Source organism: Lissotriton helveticus, chromosome 11, assembly GCF_964261635.1.
Source record: "Lissotriton helveticus chromosome 11, aLisHel1.1, whole genome shotgun sequence".
NCBI lineage: Eukaryota > Metazoa > Chordata > Amphibia > Caudata > Salamandridae > Lissotriton > Lissotriton helveticus.
Genome location: NC_136072.1, coordinates 496,959,760 through 496,981,791, shown reverse-complemented (window position 1 = coordinate 496,981,791; position 22,032 = coordinate 496,959,760). Strand labels below are relative to the sequence as shown.

Here is a 22,032-nt window from a genome sequence, read left to right as displayed (position 1 = left end):
AACAGCAGTGCAAGCTTCCCTTACACATGGAACAGGTACAGCACCGACAGCAGCAGTGCAAGCTTCCCTCACACATACATCAGGTACAGCACAGGCGGCAGCAGTGCAAGCTTCCATCACACACGGAGCAGGTACAGCACAGGCAACGGCAATGCAAGCTTCACTCAAACACGGAGCAGGTACAGCACAGCCAACAGCAGTGCAAGCTTCCCTTACACATGGAACAGGTACAGCACCGACAGCAGCAGTGCAAGCTTCCCTCACACATAGATCAGGTACAGCACAGGCGGCAGCAGTGCAAGCTTCCCTCACACACGGAGCAGGTACAGCACAGCCAACAGCAGTGCAATCTTCCCTTACACATGGAACAGGTACAGCACCGACAGCAGCAGTGCAAGCTTCCCTCACACACAGATCAGGTACACCACAGGCAGCAGCAGTGCAAGCTTCCCTCACACATAGATCAGGTACAGCACAGGCGGCAGCAGTGCAAGCTTCCCTTACACATGCAACAGGTACAGCACCGACAGCAGCAGTGCAAGCTTCCATCACACACGGAGCAGGTATAGCACAGGCAACGGCAATGCAAGCTTCACTCAAACACGGAGCAGGTACAGCACAGGCAACAGCAGTGCAAGCTTCCCTTACACATGGAACAGGTACAGCACAGGCGGCAGCAGTGCAAGCTTCCCTCACACATAGATCAGGTACAGCACAGGCGGCAGCAGTGCAAGCTTCCCTCACACACGGAGCAGGTACAGCACAGCCAACAGCAGTGCAATCTTCCCTTACACATGGAACAGGTACAGCACCGACAGCAGCAGTGCAAGCTTCCCTCACACACAGATCAGGTACACCACAGGCAGCAGCAGTGCAAGCTTCCCTCACACATAGATCAGGTACAGCACAGGCGGCAGCAGTGCAAGCTTCCCTTACACATGCAACAGGTACAGCACCGACAGCAGCAGTGCAAGCTTCCATCACACACGGAGCAGGTATAGCACAGGCAACGGCAATGCAAGCTTCACTCAAACACGGAGCAGGTACAGCACAGGCAACAGCAGTGCAAGCTTCCCTTACACATGGAACAGGTACAGCACAGGCGGCAGCAGTGCAAGCTTCCCTCACACATAGATCAGGTACAGCACAGGCGGCAGCAGTGCAAGCTTCCCTCACACACGGAGCAGGTACAGCACAGCCAACAGCAGTGCAATCTTCCCTTACACATGGAACAGGTACAGCACCGACAGCAGCAGTGCAAGCTTCCCTCACACACAGATCAGGTACACCACAGGCAGCAGCAGTGCAAGCTTCCCTCACACATAGATCAGGTACAGCACAGGCGGCAGCAGTGCAAGCTTCCCTTACACATGCAACAGGTACAGCACCGACAGCAGCAGTGCAAGCTTCCATCACACACGGAGCAGGTATAGCACAGGCAACGGCAATGCAAGCTTCACTCAAACACGGAGCAGGTACAGCACAGGCAACAGCAGTGCAAGCTTCCCTTACACATGGAACAGGTACAGCACAGGCGGCAGCAGTGCAAGCTTCCCTCACACATAGATCACGTACAGCACAGGCGGCAGCAGTGCAAGCTTCCCTCACACACGGAGCAGGTACAGCACAGCCAACGGCAATGCAAGCTTCACTCAAACACGGAGCAGGTACAGCACAGCCAACAGCAGTGCAAGCTTCCCTTACACATGGAACAGGTACAGCACCGACAGCAGCAGTGCAAGCTTCCCTCACACATAGATCAGGTACAGCACAGGCGGCAGCAGTGCAAGCTTCCCTCACACACGAAGCAGGTACAGCACAGCCACCAGCAGTGCAATCTTCCCTTACACATGGAACAGGTACAGCACCGACAGCAGCAGTGCAAGCTTCCCTCACACACAGATCAGGTACACCACAGGCAGCAGCAGTGCAAGCTTCCCTCACACATAGATCAGGTACAGCACAGGCGGCAGCAGTGCAAGCTTCCCTTACACATGGAACAGGTACAGCACCGACAGCAGCAGTGCAAGCTCCCCTCACACACCGTCACACACCCTCAGCTTCACACACCCTCACTCACCCTCACCCACACACACACACACACAACAACAAAAAGAAGAATAGAAATAAACTATCCTAATCCACACTCTAACTCCTAGATTGAAATCCTGAGTCCTAATTCACCCTACAAATACACCCTCAAGATACGCAACCGAAAGACATCCTAGAAAATAACAACCAAAGTAAAAATACGCGCAATTATGTTTTTCAAGCTTCAGGTCACCAAACTAACAATTATTAGGACAACAGAACACCAACAAAAGAACGAAGAAATCTCGGTCAGGATGCGAGGACGAGGATGTACAAACACAAAAGTAAAACAGCCTATTTTTAACTTGGGTAATAAACAAGCACTATTCATCCGGTAAATGAGACGGATTAAACACAATTGTCACGGGTTACACACAAAGCCGTAGGCATATAACAATAGCAGTTCATCGCACGGATTTACATAAAATATAGAAAACATATTACGCAAGTTGGATTCAGTGCTAACATCCCTTAGCCGCACTCTTCCCACACCCCCGCTACGCCCCCTCCCCTGCCTGCCGTGTCGAGTGGCTTCAGGTATCTTAGCCCCATGCAACGCCACTCAGCCACGCAACGCCACTCAGCCACGCAACGCCACTCAACCACGCAACGCCACTCACACACGCCACTCACACACGCAACGCCACGCACACACGCAACGCCACGCACACACGCAACGCCACTCACCCGCGCAACGCCACTCAGCCACGCAACGCCACTCAGCCACGCAACGCCACTCAGCCACGCAACGCCACTCAGCCACGCAACGCCACTCATCCACGCAACGCCACTCAGCCACGCAACGCCACTCAGCCACGCAACGCCACTCAACCACGCAACGCCACTCAACCACGCAACGCCACTCACACACGCCACTCACACACGCAACGCCACGCACACACGCAACGCCACGCACACACGCAACGCCACTCACCCACGCAACGCCACTCAGCCACGCAACGCCACTCAGCCACGCAACGCCACTCAGCCACGCAACGCCACTCAGCCACGCAACGCCACTCAGCCACGCAACGCCACTCAGCCACGCAACGCCACGCAACGCCACTCAGCCACGCAACGCCACTCAGCCACGCAACGTCACTCAGACACGCACCGCCACTCAGCCACGCACCGCCACTCAGCCACGCAACGCCACTCAGCCGCGCAACGCCACTCAGCCGCGCAACGCCACTCAGCCGCGCAACGCCACTCACACGCGCAACGCCACTCACACACGCAACGCCACGCACACACGCAACGCCACGCACACACGCAACGCCACTCACCCACGCAACGCCACGCAACGCCACTCAGCCACGCAACGCCACTCAGCCACGCAACGCCACTCAGCCACGCAACGCCACTCATCCACGCAACGCCACTCAGCCACGCAACGCCACTCAACCACGCAACGCCACTCACACACGCCACTCACACACGCAACGCCACTCACACACGCAACGCCACGCACACACGCAACGCCACGCACACACGCAACGCCACTCAGCCACGCAACGCCACTCAGCCACGCAACGCCACTCAGCCACGCAACGCCACTCAGCCACGCAACGCCACTCAGCCACGCAACGCCACTCAGCCACGCAACGTCACTCAGACACGCACCGCCACTCAGCCACGCAACGCCACTCAGCCGCGCAACGCCACTCAGCCGCGCAACGCCACTCAGCCGCGCAACGCCACTCAGCCGCGCAACGCCACTCAGCCGCGCAACGCCACTCACACGCGCAACGCCACTCACACGCGCAACGCCACTCACACGCGCAACGCCACTCACACGCGCAACGCCACTCAGCCACGCAACGCCACTCAGCCACGCAACGCCACTCAGCCACGCAACGCCACTCAGCCACGCAACGCCACTCAGCCACGCAACGCCACTCAGCCACGCAACGCCACTCACACACGCCACTCACACACGCAACGCCACTCACACACGCAACGCCACGCACACACAGACCGAAAACAATAATTACATTAACATCAATAAAAGGAAATGCATAAACAAAAGTATAAGAACTCACAAAGGCACTTTTTCATAATATGCAAATAAAATTGTCATTACCTGTCGATCGTAGCAGCTCATTCCCTGAAATGTAGAAAATATAAAAAAAAACACAAAAAAGAGAACATACACAGTGCATACATAATACTTTTAACTACAACAAGCAACAAACAAAATAAATGAATAGCGGCGAAACAAGTCACATACGGGTACAAATGACACAAGCAAAAGCTAAGTCAGAGGAAAAATAAACATCACAGTGCCACCTCAGGCGAAACGAAACTACTGAAACTACATACCAGGAAGACACTAGCAAAGATTACTCAATGCATCCCGAAGAATCAACTTAAACACGAGCCAACATACGCATAAAGATCAAGAAAAATTCAAAACCCATTTTTCAAACATATATCTTTTAGAACAGTACTAAAGGATATTGTAACTCAAAACTCGATAATACACAAGGCGCAATACAAATAAAACACTCATACATCCTAATAAAACATTATTAATACGTATATACACACACGTATTAATACATTCAAATTGATGTACTATTCATCCGGAGAATGGGACGGATTAAAAACAGTAGTCAACAGTTACACAAAAAAACGGACGCAAACAACAATAGCACTTCTTCACACGGAATTCCATCTAATATAAAGAAAATATGACGAAAAAAAAAAAATCGGAAACAGTCAAATTTTTCTGAGGGAAATAAACAAGGACGATTCATCCGGAAAATGGGACGCATTGAATACAATAGTCGACAGTTACACAAAAAGAGATACGCATAACACAATAGCATTTATCCAGACGGAATTAGTTCGAATATAAGAAACATATTACGAACATAGAAATATTCAGTCACAAAAAGCTAACGAAAAATACATTACTTCACTGTACATGTCGTTCATACATTGCTAATAATACTACAGTCAGCATAGACACAAAAAGTTTCATTTCATACTTCAAGTACGTCAATAACAAATTATCCGACTACTTCAGCATCACACAAAAAGATAATGCAAACACAACTTACATCAATATATTAAAACACATTTAGCACTTCAGAATGAAACAAACACCTTTTGTACGTCAAATTACAAAAAAAATAAAATTAATACATTACATTACAGTTTAACAAAACATATGCATTACATATCGCCAATAAAAAACAAAACTTTATGTTACATTACAAACATTTACAAATATTACGAGCGAAATAAATACATTTCGCAAGTATTTAACTTTAACATAGTATATATACTACATTACATTACATTAAAAGAAACTTAGGATTACATTCTTACCTGTCAAACGACGCAGCAACACCACAGGAACAAGAACACGCCTTCCGCGCACCAACATTCTCGATCTATGGGGAATTCCACCGTTGACGTATGCAAATCGGAACGCTACGTCAAAAACGTCGCGCTCCGATTGGCTAGAAAAAAACGTAAACAAAAAACACACACAACTCAAAAATAAACTAGACCGCTAAACATAGAAGACGTCGACGTGACGCTATACGTCGGCCATTTAAAAAAAAAAAAAAAAAACAGACTCCACAAACACGTTACAAAATATTAACACAGTTAGTACAAAACATACACACGAAAATTACATACTAATATACACATAAGACAGAAGTAATACAAAGGGGACATGTGACACCTTTGGTTAATAACAACACATTACTTAATTAATATTAACATATACACACACTCTTAACATCACCCTCACACAACAAAACTATCACACTCTTTCACACCCGCTCAGAAACGCTAACACAACATCTCCCTCATACACCATCACACACCTTCAGCCTCACACACACTTACTCACCCTCACACTCACACACTCACACACTCTCTGACGCAAACAACTTCACTCATCCTCCCCCCCTCACACCCCCTAACACTCACCCCCTCACACTCATCCCCTCTACATCACCCCTCACACACTCACACTCACTCCCTCAACACCCCACCCTCACCCCCCTCACACCCCCTCATTCACCCTCATTCACCCTAACACACCCTCACACTCTCACACACCCTCTCACACACCCCTCACACATCCCATCACTCACGCTCTCACACAACACCTCACACACTCCCTCACTCACACTCTCACACACTCCCTCACTCACCCGCTCACACCCGCTCAGTCTCACCCTCACTCTCCCTTACACTCCCTTAACCCCTCAACATCACTCACTATGCCTCCCCTCCCATTACACTCACCCTCACCCCCTCACCCTCAAATCCCTCATACTAACACCCCTCATACACAACCCCCTTAACACTATCAACACTCACCCACACACTCTCCCTCACCCCCCTCACCCACCCTCAACATCTCATCCTCACTTAGACTCAAACACTCACCCTCACTCACCCTCAAACTCTCACCCTCACCCACACTCATCCTCACACTTACTCACCCTCACCCTCACTCACCCTCGACACATCACCCTCAATAACCCTCACCCTCACTCACCCTCAACGCCTCGCCCTCAACCCCTCGCCCTCAACCCCTCACCTTCAACACCTCACCCTCAACACCTCACTCACACTCACTCTCAATTATCCTCAATCTACAACTATCAACAACACTCACCCTCAACAGCTCACCCTCAACACCTCACCCTCAACACCTCACCCTCACTCACTCACGCTCAATGCCTCACACTCAAACACTCAACCTCACTCACCTACCCTCAACGCCTCAACATCACTCACTCACCCTCAACACCTCACCCTCACTCACTCACCTTCAACGCCTACCCTTCAAATGCACACCCTCACTCACCCTCACTCACCCTCAACGCCTCACTCACACTCAACACCTCACCCTCAACACCTCACCCACCCTCACCCTCAGTCAGCCTGAACATCACTCAACCTCAACTCCTCACTCACCCTCAACACCTCACTCACCCTCAACACCTGACTCACCATCACTCACACTCATCCTCACTCACACTCAACACCTCACCCTCACTGACACTCACTCACACTCAATCACTCTCACCCTCACTCACCCGCAACGCCTCGCCCTCAACGCCTCACCCTCAAATCCTCACTCACCCTCACTCTCACTCATCCTCAATCACCCTCAACACCACACACTCACTCACCCTCACTCACCCTCAACACCTCACCCTCACTCACTCACCCTCAACTCCTCACTCACCCTCACTCTCACTCATCCTCACTCAACCACCCTCAACTTCACTCACCCTCAACGCCTCACCCAACACCTCACCTTCACTCATCATCAACATCTCACCCTCACTCACCCACAAACATCAGCCTCAACACCTCACCCTCAAAACCTCAACCTCAACACCTCACCCTCAACACCTCACCCTCACTCACTCTCACTCACCCTCACTCACCCTCACTCACCCTCACTCACACTCAGTCACCCTCACTCACACTCAGTCACCCTCACTCACCCTCACTCACCCTCACTCACCCTCAACCCCTCACTCACCCTCACTCATCCTCACTCACCCTCAACACCTCACCCTCACCCACCCTCAACACCTCACCCTAACTCACAATAACACTCCCTCACCCTCACCCTCACTCACTCTCACTCTCACTCACCCTCAACACCTCACTCACCATCAACACCTCACTCACACTAAACTCCTCACTCACCCCCACCCTCACTCACCCTCAACACCTCACCCTCACACAGTGCAATAGGTCTCACAGGATTTTTAGTTACAGCTTTTACAATTGTTTATTGCTTTTTTGATTTGTAATTGTTTAGCATTGGCAAAAAAAAAAAAAATGCACAAGATTTACAAAAAAAAACACATAAACAATTCTAAATGCACTAACTCTAATGCTGCGAGACCTATTGCATTTCAAATGCTTGTTTTTGGTTCCACTTTTTTTTGCCACTACACTTTCTCCCTCATTTTTATTTTTATTCTCATTTATAACCTCCTTAGCACAACGTCCAGTAAGTTCTGCCTTCTTAACGATATCAATAACTTGTTGAAGTGGTTTCTCCCCCTTGGCCCATAGTGCGTCCTGTGTATTAGGGTTTGCAGAACACATTACTATCTGGTCCCTAATTAAATCATCATGCATGTTTTCAAATTTGCATGTGAGTGCTAAATTCTTTCAGGCAGACACATAGTCTTCTATGCTTTCCTCCTTACCTTGTTTCCTTCTATAAAATGTATATCTGTGTAAAGCAACACAGACGGCTGGTTTATAATAGCCATCTAAGTCCTCTGTGGCTTCATTGAACACATTTCTATCACCTTCAACTCATTTTTTTTGTGATGTTATTGCACACGTTTAAACCGCCTGCACCCAAACAGTGTAAAAGTATTTTCTTTTATCCTCTGGTTTAAGTGGTTCATCTTCCTTATCAAACGTAGAAATGTAGATACAGAAGTACACCTTCCATTCCTCCCATTTGATTAGAGGTACTCCTGCTCCCTTCAAAAATGCTTCTGGTGGTTGCAAATTGTATATATTACCTAATCTGAGGCATAGTCAAATAATACACTAAATATGTTGTGGACTCCTCAAATGTCCAGTATATAATCCTTCCTCCAACTTATTTTTTTGTTTATTATATATATTTTTTATTTCCTGAACATTACGTCAAACTCCTCACCTTCTAGCTTCAAAACGTTTCCATAATGCTTCCTTGATGTTAATGTTAGCCAGAACTTACTGCTAATTAGCGTATGCCTGCTTCCTTTTAATTCTGTAAACCGGTAGATTTCCGGTATTTTCACGACGAGTTTTACTTCCCTTAAGATGGCGGCACGCACACTTCCTGTGCGAGAGACGCAAAAACAACTAGACCGCCGGCCTATCCTTTCAACGTCGGCGTCCGACGTCACATGTGCTCTTCGTGAATGCGCAACAATTCTGATTCTTTTCACAATTACTTTTGATCCCCAACAAGCTCTCCCCTTCGGAATAGTTCACTGCCACACTCAATTCTTCACAGCAGAGTTCACAGGCTCTACAAAGCTCCAAGGATCACCGCGGCACGCGTCTTCCAACTCGCACAACCGATCTCTGAGAGAACTTTCATTGAACGTGATTTGCTCTTCATTGGATTTAAAAGCGTTGACAGTGAGTACATTAAACAGGCAAACACGCTTGTATTTTCTTCTTTCTTAGGTTAACGTTGTCGCCCGATTACGCTTCTTGCTTACACTTCAGCACAGCCTTCACTCTACTTTATAAGTTTCACTTTCATCTCCACATTCAAACGACTCGCCTTAATAGACTCCTTCCCTTGTTGATATGTGTTCAGATGATTCTCACTTTACGCGAAGGTCTGCAAAGTTCTTTGCATCAGAAGCACGTGCCGACTGAACCGCCAATGAAACCTTTACAAATCCTTGTAAAAATACTATGATTGGCTGAGACGCTGACAATGCTCCAATACTAGGGTAATTTACACATTACGATGCCTCGCAATATCTGACAGCGCTCTGAATGTGCTTTGCATTGGGATTGGCTGCTTTGCGACCCGGAAGTACTGACGTTACGCACACATGTTGTCCCGTCCGTGCAAAGATCAGTTTCGGGAGAAAGAGCTTGGACTGAATTTACGGAAGGTCCTTGTAAGTAGCATTGATTATCGACATCAGTATGGGGTTATTCACATATGGAATTGATATTAGTTTGAATGACGTTATCTTTGCAATCAAATACACACTGTCCTTATAGAAATATATAAGGCACTTAGTTGTGCTCCACGAGTGAGCACAACTCTTCAGATGTAGATTTGTAGGTAACTATTTATCAGTCAGCTGTCTATTTATAATGTCGAGTAATTGAGTAGACCTACATAGTTAAATGTCTTTAGTCTTTATTGTGTATTTTTTTTATTGTGTTAATTTTTGATATCCAAGTTAGAGATCGGTTCCCTGCATTTTATTACGGGTATTAAAAGGACCCATTTTCGTACATTTTTTTACGTGTATTAAAAGATGGTCGGTGTCAGACCTGGAAGGAAGGTTGTTATTTTGTACGAGCAAAGAGGTGAATAGCAAGGTAACTTAGGACACAAGGCGTTAATGAGTAACGGTTACTAGTAGTTTATAGTTCTATAATTGTGGGCTAAAAGTTCCATTTGCCACTTGTAGCACGTTCGGCTCTTGTCATAAATTGTACCTCTATGTTGAGATTCTTTGCATAGGGTAGAAAGTTAACAGGTGAACAGCTTCGGGTTAAAATGTAATCTTTTGGGCTGCCATACTTCCTGGGAAAATTCATCTATATGTATCGTATAATCTTCATTTGCATTTTCATTATCGTTTTATTGTTGAGCGAAAACAGGCCAGTACAATACAAACCACCCCGTATAAGCTCTCTAAAAATGAATTCTTAAAAAATAAAAACTATCAGCATATATTCCAACATACACGTAGCCCACAAGTAAAAGCAGAAGATTGAGCATTAACTAGTAAAGCCGTTTACCATGAACCTCTCCTTTAAGCGTTTATAAGTAAGGTAGCCGTAATTTCATGGTTGTACCATTCATATTTTGCAATTTAAACGCTTCCCATATAAATTTAGCCAGAACAAAATGTCGTCTTCTCTTGAACAATTCCGCAGAAAATCTTGCATATCCGTGATGTGCTTCAAAAAGATAGACTTTTGATATGGCTTTTTCTGTCCTGCTCATCGGAAGCAGAACAAAAATACGACTGAAATACTTTCAAGTACAATCTCAATTATAAGTTGCAAGTCACTGACTTTTGACATTACTGCACCAGCTTGCTGTTTAAGATCCAAGAAGGAGAAACTCTAAACTAAAAATTAAAAATACTTTTCCAATAGATGGAAGATACATTGTGCTCAAATAGCCTTCTTGTTCCCACCTGGGTTTTACAGTCCAAAAGATTCGATCCATACAAATGGAGTATGTGATCTCAAAGACACTGGGACTTGTGCCTACTCAGGATGCTGAATTACACTTTTTCAAATCTCTCGTAAGCATGCATTCTGGATGTGAACATATATAATTTGAATCAAGATTCCTCAAGTAGGACTATATGACAAAGCTAGGACAGTTTGAATGTTCCACTAAGGAGCAAAATGCGTAGTATACATCATCTTGCAGCCAACAAAGGGTTACGGGTGCAGGTCATTCTCTCCAATACATAATATGCCACATCTTCGCAAGGAAAGTGATAATGGCTGAGATATGTCGTATTCTCTATGGGAAATTCTTGATATATCCCAATAAAATCACTAATGTGGTTCTGTTGATCTGGTATTCAGTAATAGTGGCCCAGTGTTGCAACACAGACCACCAAAAGGCAACCACTCCAGGGCAGTTCCATGCCAGGTGCAGGAAACTTGCACCCAGTGCCCCACATCATGACGCCCATTTTACATGTCATAGAGAGGGTACGATACAGTCTCTGAAGGAACTTAAGGTGCATCAGTCGTAATCGAAAGTTCATGGATAACAAACCAGTCAAGGTACAGCAGTATACTCATTGTTTCTCAGCTAACTTTGTGTCAAAATCTTAGTGTCTGGAGATCACTAGCCCAGGGAATACAGCGTGGTGACTTCAGTTGCATTTGTGGCTTATAGCCGAGTGCTTCATTGTCTTGGGGAGGTTGCATCCAGCATAGTTTCAAGCACCTGCAACTCCGGTGGAGCATGAGGAGTGCCTGACTAGTCTATGGATCAAAAATGTGTCCAGTACTGTTCGGTTCTACCTGTATGTCATGTATGGTGACAAATGTGCTTCTAGGGAACAGTCGCCCCAGTGCCGTTAATGGCAGCCTTTTTAGACATATGCATACCCCTCACCCTAATGTTAGTGGAAGAGCCGGTTTCTGCATGGCGGGGATCAAGCTAGCGTAAAGGGTTGCTAAGGATGCTCAGTGTCCGAGTCGATGCCATGCCCAGAATGTGCAGTTGACAGGGGCCACCTTGGCCATTTCATAGGGAGACATATCACAGTCGCCAGGGGGCTGGGCTCTATATTATCCATTTCAGTAGCCACATACAGCTCGAACAATGTAGGGTGATGGCAATAGTACATCATCTGAGCCTGAAGGCAGTAGTAATACAGATCCGTGACTGGTGCACAGAGCCCCTTCTGCCTAAATGGGAGCGTAAGTAATTCCCAGGTGGCTCTGGGTGGTCAGCCTGCCCACGCTGGGTTACTGAGGTCTGTCCTGAGGCGTGTAAAAAAGCATTTAGTGAGCGGAATGGTATGTTTATAAAGAGATCTAAACATTTTGGCACGACTACCATTTTGGCAATCTTAATACTACCCGCCATGAACAGCAGCAATTTATTCCATAATTTCACTCTGTCCATCAGCATGTCAGTTTTTCTGGCGATAACTCATCCAGGTTTCTACTGAACCACATGCCCAGATATTTAACGGCTCATTCAGTCCAACACAGTGAATACTCAGTACAAACCCAGCCAATGCTCTGCGTCAGGTGGAATATAATGGACTTTGACCAATTTATTTTGATTCCAGTTAAGCCTCCATAGTGAATTCCCTGAGAATGGGTAAAAGGTTGATTGTGGGACCTGAGGTGTAGTTGAGTCCACATTGTGAGTAATATTGTTGCAGTCCGGCCATAAAGGCTCCATAGCTATCAGGAATGACAACGGGAACAGTGAGCACCCCTTCCTAGAGCTTTGTGAGAAGGTAAATGAGGAGGTGACCTCGCATTTCACCCAGAGATGCGTGGTAGTATCTGTATAGAGCAATCTGATCCATCGCAGGAATTGTTGGCTAGTACAAATCCTTTCCAGAAGTCGTAAGAGGTACTTCCATTCCAGCGAGTCGAATGCTTTGGTGGCGTACAATAAGAGCGCAGCACCCTGTAGCACTAGGTTGAAAGTATGCAGCAGTGCGAACGTTGTTTGGAGGTGGTGGGCCGTCGACAGTCTCAGGAACAAGCCTGACTGGTCTGGCCGGATGAAAGTCTGCAGCAGAGGTGCCAGCCTATTCATGATGAACTTGGCCAAGATCTTTTTGTCCACATTTATCATGGACAACGGCCTATAGCAATGACAGCTCTTCAGATTCTTATTTGGTTTCAATAAGGTGACAACGTGTGCCTCCAGAAGGCAGAGGCGGGGTCTTTCAAGCTTGAAAGTCTCCTCATATACAGAAAGCAAGTGAGGGGCTAGTAACTGGGCATGTTCCCTGTAGAAAGAAGGCAGAAGGCCATCCAACCCAGGCACTTTATTTACAGGCATGGAAAGGATCACTTGCACAATATCCTCAACTGTAAAGGGGACATTAATATATTGCCTGTGCTGGTTGTCCAGCCAGAGGAGCTGTATGGAGTCAAAGTAGGCCGCCAAATGGTCCACTGTCAGGGTGACCGTGGTTTGGTAGAAGGTGCTATCATAACGTATAAAGGTCTGGGTAATACCATTGGTATCAGTTTACATCCCCCCAACTTGTCTACTATCTGAGGAATATATGCAGTAGTCCTAATCTTCCAGAGTAACATGGCCAGAGTCTTGCTCATTCTGTCCGTCTCTCCATTCACCCTGGACCTGGATTCCTTACTCAAACAGCGTAGGTCGCTGTCAGTCAGCTCAGTGTATTTTATGAGCTTTTGGTTGATATCTGCGAGCCTCGCCAAATCACCAGTCGCAGATTGGCACAGCTCCAGAGTTTCAGATGTCTGTCTCCAGGTGTATCAGCTGGGTACGCAAGGATCTCGGGATGCCCAGCTGTTTAGATATGCAGGCCTGCCTCATTATCACCTTGAAGACTTCCCAAAGAGTACCCAGGGAAGATACTTTCTTAGAGATAAGGGTGAAGTAGTCCGCAATAGTAGTGTGGATGTCTTCCCTAAATGTTGGGACAGGGAGTGCCCATGATGGCAGCCTCCACACAAACACCTGTATTCACTCATCCTCTGAGAGCTCCATGAGCACTGTGTATTGGGCAAACAACGTTCTCCGTCGGTGCCCCACTCCGATCACGCAGGAACAGAGATCCCGAGTGGCTAACCAGTAGTCTATCTGGGACCACATATTGTGTGTATAGTTAGTGCATGTATGATTGCGAGAGAGAATTCTTTTGTATGAATGGATTATTAGTGTGTTTGATGGTCTAGACTATGCCTGATATAAGAGTTGTTTTTTAAGTTTTGTGGGTCATCTTTTCTGACGGGGTAAGGTGTGTTTATTCACTGTAATTAGAGATTTACACATACTTTTTGAATTATATGTTCGCTTTTGTATATGTATACATGATTGTAGATGCTGTTTCTTTTGTACCCTAGACTCAAACGTAAATAGAGCTCTATCCTTCTGATTTTGTATCTTGTATACTAATAAGATTTTCTGTTCTAATAAAGCATTGTCTTTTTGCTCAGTATATATTTATCTTGGTTTGTATGCACTGAAACGTTATATTGATTATGTGTATGTCGTTTTGATTTGGTTTTTTCCCAGCGGAGAAACCCACTTTAAACTATTCAGAGACTCTACGCGCTCACAAAACTTTAAACTATTCAGAGACTCTACGCGCTCACATCTATTCTAGGCAGGTGGCACTGAGCTCCTTCCTACCCAGAAGGTTGTTGTCATTTAGTCAGTGCATGTGCCCTGAACAGCATCCCTATTACGGAGTCTCAACACAGCAGCTAAATCATTGTCCATAATGATATTGTTTATTTGGCAGGTTGCCTGGGGTGCGGTCATCTAGTGGTGCAAGATCTGTCTAATGCTGTGCCCAGTATCACATTAAGGTCTCCTCTCCATACTTTGGCACCACGGTCCTGGGTCTACATCCGGAGCAACAGGTCCATAAAAATATCGGGGTTATCCACATTGGGGCCTATCATAGAAACAATCGTCATATATTTGCCCCGCTTTAACCCGCATAATTTGATGTATCTACCTTCTTTGTCGCATATCAACTTGTTAGTGCTCCATGGAGTCCCCCTATGGATCACTGTTGCCACTCTTCTTGCATACACCAATCCCACCGGCATCCTGTGTAGTGGGTGACCGGATATGTGGGTCTCCGGCAAGGGAGCTACCTCTATACGATTGTGGTTTAAATAGACCAATACCTGTTGTGCCTTAAGGGCACCATTCATGCCTTTAATATTGCAGGAAAAGAATTTCACTGCATGAAGGTCAGGAGTATTCCTGGTTTCTGGCCTCTATATGTAGGTCATCTATTGTTCCTGACAAGGGTGCCATAGACTTCAACTTCTAGGTGTCTACTAGACCACGTTATGTGATGTGCCAGCATATAAAGCAACATTCGTACCCCTTCAACAACCCACACTTGTCCAAGACATGTCTCCACCTCCCCCACACAACAACAACCCACTGAGGGTAACCAACATACAAGATCCAACACCTTATGTAAGTACTAGGAAACATCCCTGGGGTAGTCTGGTTGCTGGGCGAACCGTGTCTCCCATAAGGGATGGCGGTTGGGCCTATCATGAGAGTGGCTTATACATTAGAGCCCGGCGAGGCTTAGTAAGTCAGTCCAGGACCCAAGATCCAAGTTTGTGTTGTCCAATCCTAGCATTCCATATAGCAGGTTCAATCACATAGCATACAGTATCTGGGGGTTGCATATGTAGTGTTATATGGCCGTCCGGGTCATTGTCGACATTGCGGCAATGATGCTGCTTTTGCACACGTTACTACATGACTTTATTTTGCAAGACTCGGTTTGTGCCTTTCACATGAGAACTGTGCTTTCTATGTTCTCTGCTTGTTCCCGACTCTGGGATGCATGTTGTAGCAGTTAGCAGGGTAAACCCATGAGTATGACACTCAAGCCTTCTGTGGGACTATATTGGCGGGCACAAATTGTAGCCTGGCCATCTGAACCGCCAGGGTGAAGTCAGGGTATATGGACAATCGGTTTTCCGGATATTGTAGTTCTTTTTGCTCCCTTGCGAGACAAAGGATTGTGTTGGGTTTTCTGTAATTGAACAAGCAGGCAATTAGTGGCCCTACTGAGGCCCTAAGAGGCAGTATCGGGCCCGGGAGCAATGTGCTATACAGAGTATTGCAATATTAGAGAATCTTCAAACAGATTGTGAAACATGGTTTAAAGATAGGTTTCTATTTTGCCCATAGCTGTGGACACATGGAGGCCAAAGATTGTTCTGCCTGGAGCAGGCCTCCAAAATTTCATTTTTAGTTTTAATCACAGCCAGTACCTTCTCCATTTTGAGCCGCTGCTCATTTTGTGGCACAGCTATGCCTTCCGTGTCAGACACTCGGCGCTCCACCTGGTTCATTCGGTCTTCATCCCTATTTAATCGACCTTTCATGTTTTCTAGCCTACTCGTGAGAGAGTCAATCTTGGCATCTATTTTATGGATGCTCTGCTGCATTGCAGTGTGTAACTGTTGAATATCCTGTTCCGGTAGTGCATCAGGGTTAGGCTATGATGACTACTCGTCGTGGCCCTGCATCTCCTCCGCTGTTCGAGTGATTTGCCTGCTCTCAAAGGGGAGCTTTGCTTGCTTCTCGTCTGTTTGCCTATAGCGGTAGGGAGTCACACCAACAGCACCTGGTGTCTTAAGTGTTCAAGCCCGCCCTGGCGGTGCTGTCGTCTATATGTTCATCTCGGGGCCCAGATCCCACTACCCCTATGGAGTGGGGGGGTATATTTATTTATTTATAAAGATTTATATATCGCGAACTTGATCCTGAGAGATATCGGAGCGCTTTACAAATATAGGGAAAGGTAACAATACAAAACATGAGTCTAACATGGGGAGTATAATAGGCATTGAATCAAATGGTTCACTCATTTCAGCTCATTTATAAATCCTGAGTGAACGAGGAGTGGGCTGTATGTGCGCATCTGAGGTCTCTAACACCCGCCACGTCTGGTATTAGTACTAAGGTCCCAAAGGGTCAAACAGTGCTTACCTCCTCTTCTGATTTCTGGGCAGGGGCCAGCTCCTCACCTCTTCATAAACCCACTGACAAGTAGCCTCGGTTGCCAGCACCCCAAACCCTGCTTTCGAAGGCAGCAGGCCTATCAGTTAAGCTCTCCCAACCCACAGATATGCGGGGCACATACATGTCATTTAGTCCATGCTCACAGTTCACCTATTCGCTGGTACATTCACCTCTGCTCTCCAGCTGGCATTCCTCGTCCCTCTGGATATTCAGGCGGTCACCCCTGCTCCATGCAGGGCCATCTCTCAGGAGTCGTGGAAGCCATGCGGCGCCGGCAGCGCCCATACGCCTGATCCCTCCTACCTTCCGTGTAGCTAAGCTGCTAGACGGGCCCTGGCTCCTCTCCTCAGCTGGCACCGCCTCCAGCAGGCGAGCCCAGCCAGCGATCAGCTTTGCGCCCCAGACCCTGGGCATCTCCAGGCAAGCGCACTTGCGCGACCGGCCAAGCAGCCCGGCGCTCACAGGTCTCAAACCGCGGGTCTTCGAGTCTCACTGTGGACCCGGGCCACCAGTTTCTTCCCCCACAGGTCCCCAGCTGCACATTCAAGACGAGGATGTGTAGTACTGGCTCAGATAAATGAAAGATTTAAGCTTCAGCCGACAGATCCCCCACTAAAGTGTGGCCTTCTTGCAGCCTGACTCTTTGACACCCCTCTCCCCCCCTACCGCCAGGAACTTGATGATTGAATCTCCCCAGTTTGTGAGTTGAGCTTTAGAACTCTTCCTGTGTTCATGGTAGCAAGATGTCCGTTTTTTGCCATCTGGACATTTTACAACCCAGGAGCAGAAAGTCTGAGCCAAAGGAAGTGACACGTTATAATGTTATGACTCAAATATATTTTGTACCCCGTCCATTAGTTTGTTTTTGTTGAATTGATGGCAACACATTTTTCACCATAGTAATCTGTACAATCAGTAAATATAGAGCATTTTCCTTGCGTACCAACAAGATCACATAAACTGTAAACAGCCAGAAAGGAACTGGTGAATGTTCAACACTTAGCTCTTGTAAATATGATAAAGAGGACTAGTGCCAGGGCACACCCATGGCGCATTCAAACTTCAGGGATCTTCATTGTTTCTCATTCTTTCTGAATTTAAACCGGACGCAGTCCTCACTGGAGGGCTGCAACTAGCTGGACCAGAGCTCTGTAGAGATTCTCAGCAGAGTGGTCAGTTGAACAAATCAAAGGCCATCCCAAAACTTTTTTTTATTTTTTTATTCCCCTTTGATATTGGCTACCTAGTTGAGCAAGACTATTTATTCTTTTTTACAATACCAGAAAAGTGCTTAACTGTTTAGTCATTTTGTAAAAGACACGTGCATCTGTTTGACTAGACGCAATGGTCCAGGATCGACTTTCATTCTAGTCTTCTGGTTTCTTCTGTTGCATTTTCCTAAGATGCTCGCTTCTTGCGTTGGTTGAAGTTTAACATGTAAGCATCTGTCTCTTGATATTGCACAAATAACCCGTAACCTTTTCTCTTGTTTCCTGTAGGTACTCTGGGATGGCTCAGCTTGGTGCCATAGCGGCCTTAGCACTGGCAGTAATCGCTGCTGCTCTTTTTTCTGCAGTGCACAAGATTGAAGAGGGACACATAGGGGTTTATTACAGGTAAGGCTTTGAGAGAGACGGTACAAAGGAAATGGATGCTCATACAGTCCTCGTTTAGAAACAACCAATGCTTAGTTTCTATGTTAACCCCTTGCACGCTGATGACGGAACCGCTCCGTCATCAGCTGCGGGTGCGCTGTGCTGATGACGGAGCGGTTCCGTCATGGCCCGCCCCGCTCAATAGAACGCTCATGCGCGGTGCGAATTCCGCGCCTGCGCTGAGCGTTCTATTGAGCCCTGACGGAACCTCTCCCTCATCAGCATAGCTCAACCGGCGCTGGTGATGGAGCGGTTCCGTCACCAGCATGCGGCCGCCCCGCCCCCTTAGCACTGCGGCGGAATAGCCGCCGCAGCGAAGGGGTTAAGAATCTTTATTCTCTTTGTATTATTTCTGTTTGTATTTACAATGGATAATGAGCGTGCCACTCCCCGAAAAGTGCTTCAACACCTCATTAATGGTAGCAAGCACTATATAAATGGAAACCCTTCCCTCTTCGATCCCTCCACTATCCTTCTCAAGCCAAATAACAGACTAACATATCCCCTGCTCAAATAAATTTTATATTTCTCTATACTAATTCACCACTAATCCTTTTTGGATTCCGAAGTAATATGCTACTTGCCAAAAAAGCGCTCCAGTGCCTCGTCAGGGGTAGTAAGTGCTATAGACATACAATTACAATAAATCTATTTACTGAAAATAGCTTTATTAGGTTGGTTATAATAATTATGTCTTAGGAAGGAAAAATGCTATTATTGTCACTATTATTTGCTCAGGAGGAGCTGTCCCTGAAAGCCTGCTGGGCTAGCTAACCACATTTGCTGATTTAAGTGGGGTGCTATCTTATTTTTCTTTTTTCTCTCTTGGTGGGAGACATTCTCATTTATTCGCTAAGGCCGAGGGCAGACTTTGTTTAAAAAACAGCAGTCAAACCAGCTGAGCAAACGCTAATTTTCACATGCACACATCCATTGCGAGGAACCCTTTCTAAAGGTCACTTCACCTAGTTCTTCTCCACGTAATTTGTTAATGGATTTGTAAGCACACAATCAAGAGACCCAGAGACTGAAAAGTTAGGATAGTGCATATTTTCCAGTTTGGGTGATGTTTTTTTCTACGTAGTCTGTCTGTTGTGGGTGCTTTTTGTTATGTTGTGATCTCTGTTTATGACCCTTTTCGGTACTCGAAACCTGCAGCAGAATTCACTGGGCAGCATGTACATCATAATCCGTGTGAGACTGACACATTAACAATGGAGGCCTACTTGGCTTAAAAATGTGGACCTTCACCTGTAGGTTCACTCCTACATTTAGATGTAGATTTACAACCGCTTTCACAACTGGTCCTAGAAAGCAGCATTAGACGCAGCATTGAAGTAGTAGCCCATTTACGTTGGTGTAGGCATTTTCACATACATAATTGTACGGCATGTACAATTGTGCGTGGAAAAATGTTTCACCTGGGTGGTATTGCACTTATTAGTCCTTTTCTCCTCTCTCTGTAGAGAAACCCTTTCCCCCCACACCCCCATTAGTTCTGGAGGTGTTCCTTCACATTTGCACCTGGACATCTAATTATTCTTATCCTAATAGGAGTTCATCTCCAGCCAATTAACGGGTGAGATAATGTGCGGAGAAAACGTTTAAAAAAAATCCAATAACAAATATCTTTGTGTTTCTAAACTTCTATGGCATTATGGCTGCTTGGAGAAGATTTACTCACACAAAAGCATACATTCGATTCGATTTTTTTGTAGTGTAAACCAATGGTGACCATTCTGAACAGCAAACGTGGCTGTGCATTTGTAAAAATGTCTGTTTGCACCTGCATGTTTATATTACATGCACATAAAGCTATTAGAAATTTTACCTGATGACTGTACTGTATAAGTGTTAGCTGATTGAGCACATACAAACCATGCAGTCGCTTTAGCACAAAGTACCGCTGATGTTTCCTTTATCCCAAGTGACCTTCATTGACCTTTCCGGCTTACATGATTCATGAAATGCATACATTTTTCTTTTCTTTCAAGTCGCATATAGTCTCTCTAAATTAGAGTTTTGACAAGAACCCACCACTCACTTTCCACTCAAGCTGCATGTTTTCTGTAAAATCTGATTTACTGAGGTACATTTTCTATTCGCAACATGTGTACTGCCAAGAACCTACTTCTCTGAAAGTGTCCCTCTCCTGCTGCCTCGCCAATTCAAGAACAGTGAGTCTTAGAGTAAAATATTACGAGTGAAGTACCACTTTAAATTTCACAAAAAGAACAGAATTCCCATTAGAAAAGCTTGCGTTCAGCAGAAACCGAATATATGGTGTATTATGTGTTTCTGCATCTCAACAATGGGAGTCCTTTGAGACCCCACTAATGTAGGTCCCAAGACTCCATCGCCTGCGTGATCTATCTCTGCTTGGAGACACACACCTGCAATGAGAGGAATGCACAGCCTCTTTCTCTCTTGTGATCAGCATTTGTAGCACCTGCAAAACCATCTATAAAGTTTAATTAATTCCTCTTTTAAAAGCTGAAGCTTCTATCAAGATAAGCTGTCTTTGTAAAAAGTACATAACAACACTTTTTGTATTTATAATTTCATTTTGTCCTATTCTCTTAAATGTTTATACTTCAGGCTAAAGGCACCGACTTTTAATTAGCATGCGGATCACTACCCATCCTCCTAATTGCAATACACAACCGCCAGTACAATTTTTCTCACTTAATACATTTTTACAATATATTTGACATCCTGATCACCTACCTTCTCACTGCCCCTCACTCTTGGATAGGTGGAGCCTTTGCGGTCACCCAAAACGCTTCGACAAATAATGATCACTAGTTGATGATACTGAGCTATGGTCACTTATTAGGTGATTTCATTGTCTAAAGCTTCCTTCCAGGTGATGCCGGATGTTACCTCATATTTGTACTGCTCGACCTCCAGTTCTTGGTCCTCATTAATGGCTTTCTTTTCACTGGGCAGGCCACCCGCAATAGATTTACTCACCAGATTAGTTTGTGAAAAACGTCTAGGTCACAGGCAGAAGCTGCCTCTTAAAAAGGCATGAAGGTTGGTGCCATGCTTAGAGCTGTTGAGGGGTCCTGAATGTTGTGAGGGGTCCTGAAAGTTCCTAGGGGTGTGTGACCTTTGAGCCCCTTAACTGGCAGTCTTTTGTTTGAATACCTGGTACATCTCCTTTTTTTCAGTATCTTTATTAAGTTAGAATGATGTTTTAACATATTTACTGCTGTATTACATTTTTCAGGCTTATTGATGACCTCATGTAAGTTTTTCTCTTTGGTGGCATACTTGTGTTTCATATTTTTTTAGCCATATAAAATCATT

General features: G+C 46.0%; 1 protein-coding gene and 1 long non-coding RNA gene across 4 annotated transcripts in view; one reads left to right on the top strand and one right to left on the bottom strand.

Moving 5' to 3' along the window:
- LOC144791436 (uncharacterized) overlaps positions 1-8,881 on the bottom strand; it is a 269,139-nt gene extending 260,258 nt beyond the window's left edge. For both annotated transcript variants that reach the window (XR_013602386.1, XR_013602385.1), the window contains exon 1: positions 8,768-8,881. This is a non-coding gene — a long non-coding RNA (uncharacterized LOC144791436). The remainder of the gene's footprint in view (positions 1-8,767) is intronic.
- An 81-nt stretch (positions 8,882-8,962) lies between these two features.
- The window catches only part of LOC144791434 (erlin-2-B-like), a 234,193-nt gene continuing 221,123 nt past the window's right edge, over positions 8,963-22,032 (top strand). Inside the window, exons 1-2 of one of the 2 annotated variants that reach the window (XM_078666119.1) lie at positions 8,963-9,237; positions 18,565-18,681. In XM_078666119.1, the coding sequence (XP_078522245.1) occupies positions 18,575-18,681 (107 nt within the window). In that variant the 5' untranslated portion in view covers positions 8,963-9,237; positions 18,565-18,574. Of the gene's footprint in view, positions 9,238-9,603; positions 9,735-18,564; positions 18,682-22,032 lie in introns of those variants that run through there. The other variant, XM_078666118.1, reaches the window with a different exon arrangement.